At 51.6% G+C, this 19085-nt stretch overlaps 1 protein-coding gene across 1 annotated transcript in view; it reads right to left on the bottom strand.

Annotated features, from left to right (window-relative positions):
- Positions 1-18552, bottom strand: part of LOC147232591 (semaphorin-3F-like) — a 36112-nt gene extending 17560 nt beyond the window's left edge. Inside the window, exons 1-4 of the mRNA XM_086149516.1 lie at positions 18523-18552; positions 18255-18384; positions 17947-18177; positions 16755-16901 (exon numbers count right to left, since the gene is read on the bottom strand). Of these exons, the coding sequence (XP_086005642.1) occupies positions 16755-16860 (106 nt within the window). The 5' untranslated portion in view covers positions 16861-16901; positions 17947-18177; positions 18255-18384; positions 18523-18552. The remainder of the gene's footprint in view (positions 1-16754; positions 16902-17946; positions 18178-18254; positions 18385-18522) is intronic.
- Between the last annotated feature and the right edge of the window lie 533 nt (positions 18553-19085).

Genomic DNA, 19085 nt, shown 5'->3' with positions numbered 1-19085 from the left:
TCTTAATCATGACACATCAACCTCATCCATGACGTCTTCTGGTGAGTCCCTTTCTGTCTCCTTCAGCAGAACGTTCGCCTGCTGTAGCAAACGGACCCCACCGCTGAGGGGAACGTGCCAGATGTGCGTTTATCTGTCCACGTCTGGATCTGGATCCCTGAAGGACATTGGAATTTGAAGCACCCCATTGCTGCAGATGATTGTCTGCAGTTCCTCCACCTCCACAAATGTGACCATTACGTTTACGACCGGAAAGGGAACAATAAACAGGCATCGGCACCGACGTGGGCTCGGGTGGGTGTGAATTCATCATCCCATCACCATTCTATCATCATCCCTTCATCATCCCATGATCATCCTATCTTCATTCCTTCATCATCCTATGTTTATCCCATCATCATCCCTTCATCATCCTATGTTTATCCCATCATCATCCCATCATCTTCTCCTCAGCCGTGTTCTTTGAGTTTCTTCCACGTGTGACTCCTGGAAATAGTCGGAGCCTCTGAATCATAAATGAACGATCTTCGTAGACCTTTGTAGGTCATCTGAGTATCCGAGCAACTTCTCTCCCAGTCCACTGTCTGCACGTAAACTGTAAACCGCACAATGAAAGTGTGTTTATTTGTGCGTGCGTGAGTGAATCTTGCATTCTGGCATGTTCGAATGGTCGAATGCCACCGCTCTCATCTACAGTATATCATTGTTCGACTCTACTTTTAACCACGACGAAGGTGTGGAAGGTCCAGGTGTCTTCAGACTTGGACCACAGAGGCAGCAGATCTATGAACGGTCAACTGTGACATTTTGATGGGGTCACGGCGATCGGCTTTCCGAGGGATGTGCATGTCCTCACATTGTTCTCCTGTCAAAGTGGTCTAACCGACGCTGTGAGACCGGAGTATCGTAGTAGGTGCAGAAGGTCCGCGGCAGTGCGGCCTCGTCAGCCTGACCTGTGATAATCAGCCTCCCACCACCCACCGGGCCTCAGAGCTCCAGCTGCTCACCTGCGCCTGTCAAAACCGTATAATTGCAACCAGATTGGATCTTATCTCCGAGCTTCCGGATGCCGTCGCTCAGATGTTTTTCACGCTCGGCTGCTGGCGATGCACGCAGGAGCACAAGGAACACGTCATCTCTGAGACACCTGAGAAAACACGTGATAGCAAATGTATCTCTGAGGCGGCTCATCCAAGCAGAGGCCGCTGAAGGAGGATGTCTGGTTCAACTGAGGGGAAGGTCATCTTGTTCAGTTTTTCCCAACCTTTTTTGAGCCACGGCACATATTTTACATTAGAAAAATCACACGGCACACCACCAAATAAATATATCAAAAACATTTTTTAACCAATTAGAATGAAACCGTAGTCTCAATTTACTTAGTGTGAAATTTAATATATCTAATATCTGTAGATTCGTCAAGTTGCAATGCAAATTTCCCACTGATGTGCAACTTTTCCAGAACACTTTCTTGCAATGTCCGAAGACATGTCATCAATATGTCTGAAAATGGTATTATTTGAGAGAACTCTGGCTATTTCTTTATCAACGCCAGAGCCGAGCATTTCTTCTACAATGATTTTACCGGCAGGTAGTATTAATATTTTGCTACGGCGTGTGGCTGTTTGGATTTAGAGATGAGTTCAGCAACTTTGGAGCAGCTTTCACTGCTTTCTCACTCGACTTGGTAGTTTTCGACAACGCTGCCTGTTTGTTTACGCAGACACAAGTACTTTTTATTTTAAAAATGTATCACGCAAAGCGTCACTAATGCACAGGTTAATTCACTACCTGTTGCTATGGAATGGGCGCGCTGCCCACATAGACATAGGAAGACACATTATTTGCGTTGGATAAATAATTTTCGGACCAATCAGGTGACAGTGGGCATTTTCCCACGGCACAGTGGTCGGGAAACGCTGATCTAGTTTGCTTCTTCTTCGGAGGAGGAGGAGAGAAAACAAGTGTCTAGTTTTCGAAAGGATAAAAATAATGATATTACTTTTGAAAATGTCCCTGTGTCGGGGGAGTCCGCTAAAGCCTGCATCTTCTCTGAAGGCTACGAGGCCTTCACGGCTACGTCTGAACACACACAGCCCTGGACAGCTGACCCCGGCGGCCTTATTGGGCTGCGCCTGGAAGGTCAAAGGTCCCCTGGGTCTGAGGTGAAAGCTCGTCTGGCCCTCCAACACACTTCAGCGTAATCAGGATTATCTCCTGGGGGGGTCGGCCAGAGACCCTCTAAAGCTGGGAGGTCATGGAGATACTGGGATGGAATATCTGAAAGGAGAGGGGGAAGTTGTAGATTTGTAGAAAACTGCAATTTAATTTCATGTTTTGTCCTACATCGTCTCCTCCTCAGACCTTCTGCTCCACATTAACGTCAAACTGTGTTCAAAGAATGGAAAATGGTCCATGGTCCTTCCCAGGAGGAGACGAACCCACAAGCTCAATTCATCTCTGATTTACAAACCCATAGAGGACCACGGGTTCCCCTCCTTTCCCTGGATGACCTCTGACCCTGCACGCATAACACACGCTCTTTCCCTCGGTCACACAGCTTTGGATGTGCAGCCCCGAGGCTGAGGAACATCTTATAGGATCACCGCTGACCCAGGTGAGAAAAGTCAAAAAATGCGGATGTGATTTCATGTGAGTTCTTCTCCACTATTTTAGCAGGAAAAACCCAGAAGGAGGGGAAATGAGGAGAAACGTTTCAAGAGACAATTAGAAATAAGGGTTGACCGGGGGTCCACTGGGGGAGGCAGCCACCTCCACCTCCACCTCCACCTCCACCCCGATCTCCAGCTCCCTCTGGTCATTTTTCACCTCCACGGAGGGGCTCGGACCTCACATTTATTTTGCGGCAGATGGCGTGAACATGGATGGACGAGGTGTTGGAAGAGCCGTTCAAAGCCGGTCTGGGACGTTTTGATGGTTTTTAAAGAGGAGCGGCTTCGCTCCGTTCCTAAATGGTGTTTCGACAGCAAACTTACATTTAGCATAGCATTGTAGCATTACGGGTGGAGCCAGTAGGTTGAGGATGGAGCACCGAATGAAACCCTCAACCTCCTCCGCCACCAACGCGCCTTCCGGGTATTTTATTTTTATTTTTCTTATTTCAAAAATGTAACGAAAACAGGGGTCTGGACAGAGTTTCCATTCAAAGAATCTGCTACTCAGCTGTGTTTTCCAGCATATATTCAACCCGAGCCTGAGCACGATGGGTGTCCCTTACTCGTGGAAAACCTACGCTCATCCCGATGAGGCGGGCAGCACCGCGAGAGTCATGTTCGACTCTTCGGGCGCTTTTAGCACCATTTGACCTGACTTACTCAGGAGTAAGCTGCCGGACATGCGGGTGGACGCTCCACTGGTGGCCTGGATTACCGACTAGAAGATCGTGTCAGATACGATCAGGAGCAGCACGGGGGTCCTGGCTCCCTTCCTGTTCACACTCTACACCTCTGACTTCAGCGTTCTCGGACGACTCTGCCGTCGTAGGCTGTACCAGCGGAGGCCGGGAGGCTGAGTACAGGGGTGTGGTGGACGGAATTGTGGAGACCAAGGAGCTGGCGGTGGACTTTAGGAACCGGCGGACCGGCCCAAACCCCAACTCTATCAATGGGACTGATGTGGACATTGGGGAAGAGTACAAGTACCTGGGCGTCCATAGAGACAATAAACTAGACTGGATAAAAAAAACAAAACACAGATGCTGTATACAAGAAAGGTCAGATCCGCCTGTTCTTTCTCAGGAGACTCGGGTTTTTCGACATCTGCGGAGCCATGCTGCAGATGTTTGATCACAGTTGTGTCCAGCATCGCGGTCGGCTGAAGACCGCCGACGCTAACGGACTTAATAAGCTCATCAGGAAGGCAGACTCCGTCCTGGGAGTTGAATTGGACTCGTTCGTTGAGTCGTCTGAGAGGAGGATGCTGAAGAAGTATCAGGGACAACGCCTCCTACCCCTTGGATGCCGGACTGAAGTCCTACCAGAGCACCTTCAGCCGTAGACTGACACCACAGAACACCACAGAAGGTCTGCTTACCTGTGGCCATCAAACTACATAACTTCTCCCCTTTCTGCAAAAAGGAAACCTGACATCAAGCAAATCAATATGTTTCAAGTGAATGGACGTAACGTTGAATGGACGTCGGGACTCATGATGTTCCATTCGACTCATTTTAAGTTTAATTTGATAACGGCAGATGGAGTGAAGAACTTGGTCACAATTCAACTCCTCCACCTGCTAACTTCTACTTTTACCGTAGAAGTTAGCAGGTGCTATGGTCTCATTTCTTGGTGTTTTCCCATCATCAGACCGGACGCCTGGACTTCCTACCGGGACACGGCGCCTCAGGATGCTCCTTCACTCATTCCACCTCTGCCGCTGTGAAGAGCCTCTGAAAAAGCCCAAACATCTGCTTCTCCTGATTACTTTTCACCCTTGATTCCTCCGGACGGCTGCGAGAATCCGACCGGCGTCCGCATCCTCTTTTCACCGTCGTTACCAGAGATTTGAGGTGAGACTCCATGTTTTTCATCCCGACAGAAAACCCAGGAGAAGCCATGGGGTCTTTGAAAATGAATCTCCATTTAGAAATATTGATTCTCCATCTATCTTCACTCTCTATTTTCCTGCCAATTCTTTTTTTTTTTTTTTTAATTTCCACCCGTTTCTTCCTCTCTTCCAGCGTGTCTGATCTTGTTATCATTCCCTGCCTCTGCATACCGACACTTTGAGATAACACACCCCTTCCCTTGGAGGTACCTCGCCCTTCTCTCCAGGTGAGTCCAGAGGGTTACGGAGGAGGTTCACGCGCGGTGACGTTAGCATTTCATTCGTAAAAGTCTGAAGCCGCGTAGCTGAAATAACATTTCAACAAGGTCGGCAAAACGTTCGGTTTGATGTTTGGGTGAGATTTCATGCTCAGTGGTGGAAGTGATGAGGTTCTGCTGAGGGTTCTTGAGGAAAACGTCTCCCTAGCATCTGCATGAAACGACTGTAGCGTCTATTCAGGTGACGGGTGTCCTAAAAAAAAGTCTGGAACAGAGGGATGCCCATACTTATTCGCCTTGTGAGCTACTTTTCAATGACCGTGTGAAAATGATCTACCTCCACTAAAAATGCTGAATATATATTTATTGATACATCCACTGAGTACACTTAACACTACAACATAGTACTTTTTTGGTAAATACCTTATTCTGATGACTTGAATGGAGTCAGCAGCATAGTTGAAGTTAGCTGGGGGAAAAATGACTGCCGTCCCGACAGCCGGGATTTTAGTTCCTTCAAGTTTCTCCTTCTCGGTTCACTTTTCGGAGGGAAGTCAATGTTGTAGCTTTTATGAACGGTCTGAAAATGCCGCTCCACATTTCCCTTTTTCGGTATAGCAATGCTAGACCGGCCGATGAGGCAAAACGCACTTTGAAAATGACATAGTAGAAAAAAAAAGTCCACCTCCTATTCCGTATGGAAGTGATACGATTTACGCTTTTTACTTGGTCAGGCTCCCCCACTCATTTTTATATCCATCAGTTTAGGAGACACAAATTGGAGGCTAACACGCTAGCTTGCTAGAACACGCCGTTATGTGCACTGTCAGTCAAGGGACAAGTTTCACGGTGAGGATGACAGACTGACGTCTACCTTTTAACGCCATGCGATCGACCTGCACTACCTTTGCGATCGACGTATTTTTGGCACACCTGGTCTAGAACATTCTCCCGCCCACGGATGAAGACGGGAAGCTAAACGGGCTCCGGGGTCACGTGTGAACTCTCCATTGACAAACCTCTAATGGGCGTCCGGCAGAGGCCCATCTGCTGCTGCTCAATCGATAATGCTGCACACACACACACACACACACACACACTTGACCCCACAATGCTGCCAGACAAAGGAGAGGTCGCACCCAACCAGGTACGTGTCACAGCACATTCTGGCTGAAGCTGCGATCTCTAATGCCTCCTGACAGGCGCGGGACAACCTGAGAATGCTGGCGGTTGCTGAGCAGCGAGGCGTGGTCCTCACACCGCGAGCTGGTTTGTCTGACAGCCTTTGTGTCTCAACCGCGAGTTGAAGCGCGGCAGCAAAGACAAAGACAAGCCGGCGAACCCAGGAGACACCGAGGTCTTTTGGAAGAGGCTGAGTTCAAGTGTCAGCGCAGCCACCCGTCGTCAGACCCTACAGGGGGGATCTACGAAGGACAAATATCTCGGTGGATCGTCGAGGCACGTTACCGTGAGATCGTCTTTGCGAACAAGCCCGACATGAACCTCGATCCGGGAACCGCATTGTGGAGTTTGCGAGGACTGAGCTGGTTTTGGTGTGAAAGCGCAGCTGCGGTAGGAGAAGTTAATAACCAGTCAAGAACTTCTCATCTTCTGAGTCGATCCTGACTGATTTTCGAACCAAAAGGTCCGAAACGTGAAGTTTTCAGGTTGCCTTCTGCAGCCGGTGGAGGCGGGGAAGGATAAACAAGGCACTCGGAGAAGGTTTTACTCGCAGCGGAGAGAATTCCAAGTATTTTCTGATCTGGGATCGACGGAATGATAAATGACGATGAAATAAGGCGGAGGGAGGAGCTTGTAGAAGAACGGCATCAGAGTTTGTTTACTTTGGTTGAAGGTCGTCGAATGATGAAGTTCAAATCGGGAGTTTTGGAGGCGAAGGGAGCGTAACTCATCGGGGCGCGGGACATTTGGACGGACGCTTGAAGTCTGAATCCATTTCCACGTTTTAGACGCCTCAGTCGTATCTGACGTTCTTTGTTTCCACGACGACCGTCACACTCCGGGGTTCCGGAGGCGAAGATCCGAGGAGGAGTAAAAGGGAATGCGGGGAGCGTATCTAAGGGCCTTCTCCCCACGTGGAAAGGGGGGGGGGGGGGGGGCGGAGGCCGACTAAAGGAATGCTGCACGAGAACCATTACCCCAAAACAAGGGATTTGAGAAGAAAATAATAACAGGCTGAAAGCCCCTCTCGCACTCCCAGAGGGCAAACCTGCCAAATTTGATGGTGCGGAGGAGATCCTTCAGAGCCACAAGAAACCGCCGCAAATGACGATGCGGTCCAAGCTAGCAGCCTGAAGCTTTCCAGCTCCAGGCTGACTCCTAATGACAGAAAAACATCTGCGCTCAGACAGGTGGAGGTGCTCAGACAGGTAGAACAAGAGAAAGTATTAGCTGGTAGTAGCTGTTTGGATGAAGGAATGAGAGATGAGGAGATATGAAGAGGAAGGCGAGAGCCTTATCAGCCGGAGGAAGGCAACATGCGTGACAGGAGGAAATCTCGGTCACAGTTCCTCCATCCATCCTCACCGACGGTGCTGGAGAAGGCCAGTGATTGGTCAGACACATGGCGGCGAAGCGCCTTATCTTCCACCATCATACCTTCTCGTGAGTCCGTGCTAAGCTCACCGCTCTGCCCTGATAAGAAGCCCCCCCTCTCTTCCTCCTCCTCCTCGCTCTCTCGCTCCCTCCTTCATTTTCTGGTTTTCATTCATCAGATCCTGACGTTTCTGTTTGTTTCTTCGGGGCTTTTTCAGTTTCATCTTCTCCAGCGGCCTGATTGTAATTATCTGTAGAAACGGAGACGTCAGTCTGGTGTCTGCAAAAATTGAAAAAGAATCTTCAAAACGACCGGGGGGGCGGGGGGGGAATCCTCCGAAAAGATCGCTGCCAAAATAAATCAAAGTTTTTCTTTGTTTCCTTTAGGTTTTTAAAATGACCATAATGACGGCGTTTGTCTAATGCAGTTTTCCTTCACGTTCTCGTGATGGGAAGTTCAGCTCTTTTAATTTGGGATCATTTGTAGCCTTATATTTTACCTTTACTTCACAAAGGTTAGTGCTTTGTGTGTTGAAAATGCCTTTAGCGTTCTGTGTTTTTATGAGAAGCCTTATAATGGTCAGGTTTTATGCATTTATTCTGTTCCAAAACTATTCTTCCTTTTAAAATTTCAATCCAAGTTTTTTATTGCACAAATTAACAACATGCTGCAAACAAATCCACAGAGCAGAGCCAGAACCAAACTCAAGCAAACGGTATTAGTTTCCTCAAAAATCCCACGCCTCGGGCCGGACGGAACGATCCCATTTCTTCTCTCCGAAAGGATCCACCCTGTTTTTTGAGAAGATTCCCTCAGAATGAGCAGATGTTGCCCCTCCATCGCCGTCACCGGCCGTGGAAAGAGCGAGGCTTTGGCCTGCCGCCGGCTCGGCGGTCTTCCGTCCTCTCACCGCACTGTAGTTCAGGTATGTCCGTGCAGGTTTGTGGTGGAGTCTGCTCTTAAAATTGTTTTTCATTTTGCAGTGAAAGCCTTCTGCCAGATCTTTAAACGGCAACCAGATGCCGCTTTGCTTTCGGGTGTCACTCATCGTTGTTCTACACGACATCGCTCGCACACGCCTTCGCAATGGAGCGTCTGCCCCCCTCTCTTTTTTCACATAATGGTATGATCTCATATCGTGACACGTGATTGGCCGAACGGCCTCCGTGGCGGCCAATCGAAATAAAGTTGTGCCGTGAGCAGAGCTGGGACTGAGCGATGCGAGAGCAGAGCAGGGACGGGAAAGAACTGGGAGCCGGATATTCGAACTCACTGCAAAGCATCGGCGCTCAGAGCTGCATCTTTTTCCTATGACACATAACTAATGCGTGCACGCACACACACACACACACACACACACACGCACACACACACGTGTACTGCATTGTAAATGGAACAAATGGACCTTCTTGTGTTCTTGGCTGAACTATCCCATCGTGCCCTGCAATGCTTTGTTTGTAATTAATCACGCAGAGATGGTTTAGTAGGACAATGTCATCCATCCACGAGCTGAAAGGTAGATTTCATGCTTTGCACCATCTTGGACATGAGAGTTGTTTGCATGATTGGAAGCCGAAGGACTGATGAATTCTAACTCTCGTTACAGGGTTGCACTTCGACAAAGCACCTGTTTGTGTCCTGTGTTTGTTTCTCGGCTGAACCGCCGTCATCGGAAGTGGATCCGTCAACCGTTACGGAAGCCGGGGAAGGGATGCTTTTTATAACCCTTGCTCGGCGCCGCCTGTGCCTCCGAGCGTCGGCGGCTAAATCACGTGGTCCAGAGGAGCTAGACGATTCTACAAAAAAAAAAAAAAAAAGGAATCCCGGACGAACTCCGGGAGACGGCGGGCTCGAGCCTCGGCGCCGGGAGGAGGAGCCCGGAGGAACGACCGGGAGACGACGGAGTGCAAGCGGAAGGGAGGCGAGGGCCGGGCGGACATGCTCGCGGCGTTAATACGGCGCCACTCCCCCTCCACTCCCCCCGGGGACGTGAATGAAGTAAATTAATGATGGAGCCTGCTTACACAAACGCCCTCCTCTATTGAGACCCGGCGGTCCATTCACGGAGATGAGCGAGGCGTCAACACCAACAACAACAATAACGACACCAACACGGGGGGGCCCTGACTCCATCCCTCATCCATTCACGTGTATGCGGTCACACGATCGCGCACATATGGCTCAGACGCCGCGGACTGTACTGCCAACATGCCATTAGGCCGGCTTTAGAAGGTCCCTGAGAACAGGGCCAACCGACAAAGCTCGGAGGCGAAGGGGCGTGGGTCGGGGGAGGCGCGGAGGAAATCTTGGCATCGAGTCAATGCAAGCTTCCACAATGACCAGGAATGAGAGGGACCCCCCTCCGCCCCTTCCTCCACAATCAGTACATTATCAGCAGAGCAGGGAGCCCATCAGTGCATCAACCCAGAAAACAAGCCCTGGAAACCTCATGTTCCACCACATTCTGCCCTTCCTCTCCCACTGGGCTTTCTCCCGTTGTGCTTCGAGGAGGAGACGGGTTCAGAGGGTTCTCCTGCTCACGCCGGAGATCTCATTGCAAAGTCAAAGACCTTCAGAGTCGGGACCTACTTGCCAGAATGGAAGGGAAGAAAATACAAAGGAGCGAGACGGCTCCGCTATTGAGCAAGCATTTACATCCGACCCTTGAAGAAGGGCTCCGTAACGATGTTAGCATCTGACCGAGGCTCCCTTTTCAGCAATTAAGGCGAGCGATTCTGTCGTGTGCAGGCTCTACGAAGGTAGAAGGAGCTTCGGTTCCCGGATGAAATTCAGCTCTGACAGGAGGAGGTCGCAGCCTCTTTAACCCGACGGTGAGATCGACCGCAGGAACTCGGTATGCTTTCGGCAAGCACCGTTTTCCCCCCTCGGTTTTCGAGGTCGCCCGAACAGGGGACCTTCTCCCGCATATCGATCGAGACTCGAAAACAAGACGGAGCAAAGCTTAGCTCAAATCGTCTGGATTAGCTTCTGCTCCTGCCGCGCGGCCCTTGACGTCGCTGGATGACAGATGAAGAATCCAAAACAAGTTTTGGAGTTTGGTCCAAATGTTCCTCTTATAAAAAACTCCCCTCATCTCTCCAGTTTCCATGATCTATCTGTTTTCATCGACGCCTTTACTAGAAATCGCCGTGTGAGGTCACCGGCGGAGGATTTGGCACAACGCTGAACTGCGGAGGCCGTCCAAGCCATGGCCATCTGAGGTAAACCATCTCCACCGACGGTCGTCCACAGCTAACGGAAAGCAGACGCGCCATTTGTTCGGAGAGCGTCTACGAACACCCGAACTCTCCTCCTCCTTCTTCTTTCTGCGGCACACCTGACCCCGACGCCCCGCTGCCCATTAATGCTCCTCCCGTTCTGGACTCCTCGGGCTCGACATGGCGGTCTCTGTCCGCGGGGGACGAGTCCAGGCCTGTTCTCACGCATGTCATATTCAGATGTGCCGGAGCTGCAGTAAATCTCCTTCCACGGATACCAACAATAGCTCCTCGGTGTAGCCTGCGCCGGCGGGGCATTGCGCTCGTTCTTCAGATACACCTGTTGTCATCGGATAGCTGAACTGCCCGCCTCTGACGGGCTCCTCACCTACAGCACTTCGTGGCACAGCTCACGCCAGGTTTGGAGTATAATATCAAGGCTACCGTCACATTCGTCTGCCCTTGCGGCCAGGAGGGAAGCCGAGAGGACTCGAAAGTGCAGCAGGGAAGCAGCTCAGGATCAAATCCAAACGACTCCGTAAAGTCAAGGGCGGCCGTGAGGTCTGTTTCGATGAACTTGTCCGAGCGGACCTTCCGGGAGGCGGCCTTCTAATCACGACATTACAAACCGGTTGTTTGAAACAACCGGATATCTGAGGGATTTTTCTCTCTGACCAAGTATCTTCAGCCAGACACACTGCAGAGGCTCAGGGTCTGCATGGTGCTGTCATTCTTCTGAACATTTCCACCAGAAGATACACCAAGCTGAAGGTCTCAGGACTGGTTTTCAGACAACCGTGTTGGAACCGAAACAGAGCGACACTTTTCCATCCGTGCAAACTGACCTGCTGCTCTTCATCTTCAATCTCATCCATACTGGAGGTCAAAGGAAACAGCAAAACAACCGTCACTGATATTTCAATGTTGGCGACCCAAAGAGTCTCCATGATTATAATCCACCGTGTTTGATGGAAAACATAAAACTGATACTCGTCCCTGAATGTGTAGAATTCCGAGGATGGTCCTCCTCACCAGACCCCCCCACCCCCACAACACACACACACACACACACCCCGGGTCATACTACACTCTCATTACTAGTATTTTAGCAGCAGAAAACAAACTGAGCTGGAAATCCAGTCTGATTCATGACTTGTCAGGTCTGAGGTTTCTAAGTAGATGTAAACACACACACACACACACACACACAGACACACACACACACACATTTTCAGGCCAAAGGGCCGGACGGACCCCCATGTCAGGAGGGACAACGGCAGCGCAGAAACCAGATCCCGGCACTGACAGACAGCTAATGAATAATAGCTGTCTGAGTAAACAAGTGGAGCCGCGCCCTTGACCCCCCCGGCTTCTTAATTTCAGCCCAGGTGCCCCCTCAGGACTCCCAAACCTTTGGCACATCTGGAGCGGAGAGTGTGTGTGTGTGTGTGTGTGTGTGTGTGTGAGAGTGTGTGTGAGGTGGGTCATTTTTGTTGTTTTCCTGCGCAGCCAGCCATCACTGCGCAGACGTCCCTCCGCTGTCTTACAAAACCAATTGTTTCAGCAAATGCGTTTTTTTTTTTTTTTTTTTTTTGTTTCTCATTTACGCTTCAGGGCGAGAAGGAGAAGGCGAGGAGGAGGAGGAGGAGGAGACAAGATGGCAGACACCGGGGGAAATAAGCGCAGCGTGATTACATCCCACCTCTCCTCCATGGAGGAAATCATTTGAACCCGAATTGGAGTGAGGAGTGACAGGTAGACGCTGCCATGGCAACCAGACCAAAGCGGTGTCAGATATAGCTCCGTGGAGGAGCCGTGCACAGTGCACTCTCACACTCACAAACAACAGACAGAACCTCACGGACTTTACATGAATATTAAACATCTCCTGTTCTCCTCTGTCACTTTGAATCTGGAGAAAAAAAAGTCTGTAGCATCTCCAGCTTAAACTCCTTTAATACACACACACACACACACACACACACACACACTGGAGGAAGGGGGAGGGGGTCAATCATAACAGCGTCATGATTTGAATCCAATAATGCTGAGAGAGAGGTGGACTCATTCCAAAAGGAACATCCAAACACCTACATATGCCTTTTTGGGAGAAATCAGAAGGAGTTTTCCTCATTTCTGACCTTCTTAAAAGGAATCTGAGCCCGTATTAACACTGCAGAAGGAGGAATGATGTTCCGGTTCCTTCCTGCAAGGAACACCCGCGAGATAACTTTGGTCGTTCGTGTCGTGGATCGGCAGCTTCATTAGAAATGCGTGTTTTCCACGATGAGGACCGAGGCTTGACCCTGCATACATAAAGCATGAGGAGATACGCTCAGGTTCGGGAGTTGGGTGGTAATGGGAGGTGAGAGGCAAAGGTTGCGCTTTCTCGACCCGATGAAACATTTAGCACTTCGGCGTTCGGATTCCGCCGGAACATTCTGGCCGCTAATGGCTTCTCCTTGCCGCCATTGCGGGTCGAATCGTCCGTTATTGACTATTTAAAACAGGAGCTGTGGACGGACGGACTCGTGAACCGCAGAACCGTCAAAGAAGCATCTCAGAACCGTCAGATGCGGATGTGAATGCAGAATTCCATCACTCTACATGCATTTAGACCTTCTCCCCCCAGGTGTGTGTGTGTCCATGTGTGTGTGTGTGTGTGTGTGTGTGTGTGTGGGGGGGTCCTGCCACTTAAGTTCACGGCCATCAGCTCCGCTCTCCTTTCACAGATTTGGAAGTATGTTTGTTTTTCTCTCGCCCGGAGGCTGCAGCTCCAGAGGCATCTTCTCAGATGCGCATCATCTCCACGCACCAGCCTCCGGTCCTCGGCCTCGGAGAGCACCGACGCCGGGACGCCCTCCTCCCTCCTCCCTCTGCACACCGGCAGCCTCTCATCGGCAAACAAACGCAGAGGGTGTGAGTGAAGAGCAGAGGAAGAGGAGGAGAGCCGGATAAGAAGAGAGCGTCAGACAGAGGACACTATATTTAGCACGGGAGCTGTCGCCTTCTGTTTTCCTCTCCTGAATAATCAGAGTTTGACAGCTCGGATCCTGCGGAGCAGAGGTTGTGGGTTGTACCGCCCCCGCCCTCCTCCGTGGCGGCGTCTCCTCGGAGAGCTGCCGAGTATCGTCATCATGACTGCAGGCTCGCGTGCCTCAGATGCCGCACTTTGCGGACACTTTGTCTGGGTCCCGACGTCTTCCGAAGGAGAAAAAAAAAACTCTCCTTCAGAGAGATCTGCGGTGATCTCAGAGGCTCCGCACGGAAAGAACAAGGAGCACAGAAATAGATAAATGCAGATAAGTTATGAGTGGTGTCAGGGTTCAAGTGAAATAAGTTACCAGAGCAGAACCCGGCTAGATGGATGGTGAGAGGAGATGAGGTTGTGTTAAACGGCCTGATCACCACAGACAAGAAGGAACTCCAGTAAACTTGGGTGGCGCACCTCGGCGGGACCGGCCTCCAGCCGATCGGACTCCTGCGATCGGTCCACAACATCGTCCTCCGGCTCCGAGCCCTTAACCCTGCCGGCCTCGGGCCGCTGACCCAGGAGTCAACGGCGTAGAAGATGGCGTTGGCCATCGCACACTGGTAGGACATCCTGAGGACCTCAACTCTCTCAGGAAGCAGAAATGGCTCCTGGCCCTACTAGTCAAACTCACCAGAGTTCTTTTGTCTGGTTCAGTTGCTGCCAATGTGTTGCCGCAAACTGCATGGACTGACAACCGGGACGGCAAGTGGTTTGGATCTTCTAAAATCCACAATCGCCGGCTTTGTCTTAGAGATGTTAGACTGCAGATGGTTCTGCTCGCACCAAGAGACCACGAGGCACCGGCATGCCGTCTCCGTCCAATGCACCCAACTACCGCAGAGATCTTCTGAAGGCGGCAGGACCAGCCGCCGTTTGACGTGAAGCTCCCGAGAAGACGCTTCTGCGATTCTTCTGCTGGGAGACAGAAGACGAAGAATCCCGTGCCAAACACGACGGGAAAGAAGCTTCGGCTGACATCAGGATCGGTTTCTGGGTTCTTCAGGCGTGTCGCAGCTGCACGTTTCCCCCGGTGGAGGCTCTTCGGAGACGCACCAGGAGCAAAGACCAGCCTCAGAGAGGAGCTTCACACGGACGTGAGAAGAAGCGGTGGGGTTCAAATGCGGTGGCGGCTCTGGATTATTCACAGGGAGGAGGTGAAGGCGTCGCACTTGGCTGATATCGTGTCCGAGGACCTTCGGATGACCCGGAACGAAAGGCCTGCCGGGAAAAGAGAAACCGCCAAGGCCATCCCGCAAAATCCGTTCAACTGCTGGCCGTCTTGCCTGGTCTTTTCTCACCAGGCTGAACCTTCACCCAGGTGTTCTTCTCCGGTTTAAGGTTTCAGAAGGAAAGCGGAGTTAAATGCTTTCAAATGTGCCCGAGGATCAGAAGAACAAGCTATTACTTCTCCTGAGTTCGAAAGCAGTTAACCTCTGAAAGAGCAGCTCCTGTGTGAAGGTCGTGACCTCTCGGAGCTCCACGCACCCAAAGAGCATGTGATTGTAGACCTTGTTCAAAGTAAATACGAGTCCTGGGCAGATGATCCAAAGCAGGCTCTGGTGGCCTTCATGAGCACCTCCGTCTCCTTGCGTCTTACAGGACAGCGTCCTCCAGTCCCATCGGACAACACATGTGAGAACCTGAGCTGGACCTCTACCTCCAAGGAGTCTCCTGGAGGTAGAGACCTCCATGGAGTCTCAGCTGGATCACAGTTTTCTCTGATCTGATGAAGATGATGATGATGATGATGTCTCAAGTTTGTTTGCTGAGGAGTTTATCTTCACCTCTTCCCTTCCGGAAACGTGATTGAATCCGTCAGAAGACCGAGCTAAACTTCCGGGCTTCTCCTTCATCGTTCCTGCAGGCTTCTGGAACTCCTTCGCAGCCTCTCCTCTGCTTCTCCCGTGGAGGACAGCCGAGTGTCTCCACGTGACAGAAGACCAAGGGTGGACTAGGAGATGCATTCGCACAGAAGAACGTGAGATGATCGGACCACGGCTGGAAGGGAAGAGACTTTCACTCATTTTCCGAAGCTGTTCGGAGAGACGGGCCAGGATGAGGAACGGGCTCGTCCTTCATGGTGGACCTCCTGTATGATCTCACACGACTTTGACATGAGTTCCACCTCATCCGGGTGGAATGAAAACAGCTTAGAGAGACATGAAGACATCTTCACTTCTCTTGGACACAAAGGAACATGTTTGTGTGGAGAAGTTGGTCCAACCTGCTGAGACAACAGAGCGCTTTGCAATCAGATTCCTCTCTTAGCCATCCTGTGTGTGTGTGTGTGTGTGTGTGTGTGTGTGTGTGTGTTGCTGAAGAGGGCAGAGATTTCAAAAGCAAAGACAAATGATTGCTTTTCTTCTTCTCTGGTTTGGACTCGGGCCAGAAGCGCCTCGGTCTTCTGGAGCAGGAAGTGGCAACTTAGATGTTGAAACATCTGAGGCTGCGGAGAAGCGGGAGGCAAAAGGGCCGCGGCGGAGACGGAGACGGAGACGCCTCCTTTCATCCACACACTCGGGAAACACACCGAGGCTCGCCGTTTGCCTTCATCGAGATCTTCACAAGGTAAGACGTTCACAAGACGAGATGTTCCTTCATCAGTCTCGCGCACCCTTAAATGTTATTACCATATTACTATAATATTATCAACAATCAGATGATCAAATATTATCTAGCTCGATGTTTCCGGGGGGGAATCTGCTGAACCTACTCCCACGCCTCTGGTGGAGATCTTTGCAGATAATCGGCTGGATGTTTCACGATAAACCCGTAAAATGTTGACGATGTCGGCGCTCCTTCTCGTCTCGGGAGCGGCTCCATCGGGTGTGAAGAACCCTCGGAGGATCGAAGAGGAAGACCGCGAACTTGCGGAGAGTCTCGCCGACCGAACGAAGGGATGAAGGAGGAGAGAACGAGGAGCCCCTCGGTTTAAATCGGCTGAACGGGAGACCGGGATGAGAAGGTTCACAAACATCTCTGAAGGGTCTTCAACCGACCACGGCTGAATCCACGACGTCCCACTTGGAGTCACATCATCTCACTCGGCTTTAGCCCAAAGAAGAGGCGGCGATGACGGCGCGCGGTCACGCGAAGGCCCGCGCGGGTGGAACCCGGACCTCCAGCGCGCACGTCCAACCCCCGACGGAGTCGCGTCTTACCTTTGAAGGACAGGAAGATCCGGGGAGCGGAGAGCGGCTCAGAGGACGGCGCCGCCCAACCCAACGCCAGGAGGGACAGCAGGAAGCCCAGGTCGTCCCACGACATTATCTCTGGAGGTTAACCCGGGAGGAAGGAGCGTCCGGGGGCTGAGGGACAGAGAGGAACCCACGTCAGACTTCTACCTTCCGGTGATCCCGGTCGGATGAGAGGTGGCGCGAGAATTCTTGATATAGCTAAAAAAAAAAAAAATTCTCAAAACCCGTTGAATCGCACGTCGGCCGGCGGAGCTCTACGGACCTCCCTCTGAGCAGGAGCTGGAATTCAGACACGCCGCGAAGCCAGAGTTCCATCATTGTTGTCTTTTCAGATGAACCTCTCATTACAACCTCCCGCAGCTATTCCTGCTGCCCTCTGGACAGCAGGACCAGCCTGCCCGGCTCCCAGAAGAAGAGGAGCCACCTTCAGCCGCCGAGGGAACCTCCTCTGGTACAACCAGTGGACATTTACATGAGTCTTCTTGGACACACACACACACACACACACACACCCCTGCAACTGTGTGTGGTTACTGGAGACAGTTGGTTCAGATGTTCCTGGTGGAGGAAGACCTCCACGTCACGGCGGACGCCCGTCAATCATGTCATTTGGGATCAGGACGGTCACCGTGGAGGACACACACACACGCGCACACACGCACACCCACGCACGCATACACACACCCCGGAGTTGGTTCAGATGTTCCAGGTGGAGGGAGACCTCCACGTCACGGAGGACGCGCGTCAATCATGTCATTTGGGATCAGGACGGTCACCGTGGAGGACACACACACACACGCACACGCGCACACGCACACACGCACACACACACACACACACGCACACCCCGGAGTTGGTTCAGATGTTCCAGGTGGAGGGAGAGCTCCACGTCACGGAGGACGCGCGTCAATCATGTGACACCGTGGAGGACTGCTAATGTCCGACCGCACACACACACACGCACACACACACGCACACACACACGGTGCACCGAACAGCGCTTCTCGCGTCTCGGATCCGAACCGTCAACCCTGAAAACTGTTGCCAAAAAACCGTTCGTCGGAACTTTTCCGGTACCGGAGCGGAGCGAACCGAACCGGGCCACCGCCGTGTTTGCGCTACACGCAGGACCCGCAGGACACGCAGGAGGACGTACCTTCTCGCCGCGTCCACGGCCACGGAAGATCGTTGTGGAACCGCGCAGCTCGCACAACCATCCAGGCGTCCTCTCTGTGCGCGCCGTGCACGGTGATCCCGCGGACGCTCGCCGGAACTTGACGCTGGAAGTTGGCGTGTTTTTCCTCACACGGCCGCGGCGGAGCCTCCGCTTCCCGGCAGAGAAGGTCTGGCACAAAGAGTCCTCCCGGAGAGGAGCGGCGCCGGAGGTCTGCGGGGGAGGAGGCTTCTGCAGGTGGATAGACGGAGGTCTCCGGCTCTGGACACACCCATGGGGAGGGAACCTACCTTCGCATCCCGCTCCCCCTCTCCGCCCCTAAAGCAGGAGGACCCACGGCGCATCTTCTCACACTCCAGCCTCCACGCAGGAGGAGAAGAAGGAGGAGCTGCAGGAGGAGGAGGAGGATAGCGCTGAAATCTACAGGGGGGGGGGGGGGGGGGGCAAAACACAAACATCTTCATGATCAGGGCTTCTGTGGATCGGAGCCTTCTGGAGCAGAAGCAGAATGATCTCCTTTGGAAGGATGATAGAGGTTTTAAGAAGAAGGTCCACAACCTGCTGGACACCTGAGATCAGCTCCTGGTCATCCTGGAAGAAGAACGTCACCGTGTGAACTCTGCAGGAGAACATGAACACGTGGACTTTCTTTATTCTGCATTAAAATGTCACAGATGACTTCATTCCACCTCCTCTGGTTTTCTGGATCTCCATGGAGATCTCAGCCTCGCCGCCGCACCGTCTCAAGGTGTTTGTCTTCAGTGATTCTGCCAGAGGAAACTTGGAGATAAATGGACCTTCTCATCAAACTGTCCATGAATGGAAAAGTGATGGAGAAAACACACACGCACACACACACACACACACACACACACACACACACACACACATACACACACACACCACAAGAAATGAGTCATGAAAGGAGAATTAACATGTGGTCAGTTTGAAAGACCTCAGTTGTTTGAGATTTCTCTCTCTCTCTCTCTCTCTCTCTCTCTCTCTATCTATCTATCTATCTATCTATCTATCTATCTATCTATCTATCCATCTATCCATCCATCCATCCATCCATCCATCCATCCATCCATCCATCCATCCATCTATCTATCTACATTGAG

The sequence above is a fragment of the Fistularia commersonii genome, chromosome 7, assembly GCF_037954325.1.
Source record: "Fistularia commersonii isolate RoL2024-O1a breed Wild chromosome 7, RoL_Fcom_v1.0, whole genome shotgun sequence".
NCBI classification, from domain to species: domain Eukaryota; kingdom Metazoa; phylum Chordata; class Actinopteri; order Syngnathiformes; family Fistulariidae; genus Fistularia; species Fistularia commersonii.
This window is presented reverse-complemented; position numbering and strand designations above follow the sequence as displayed.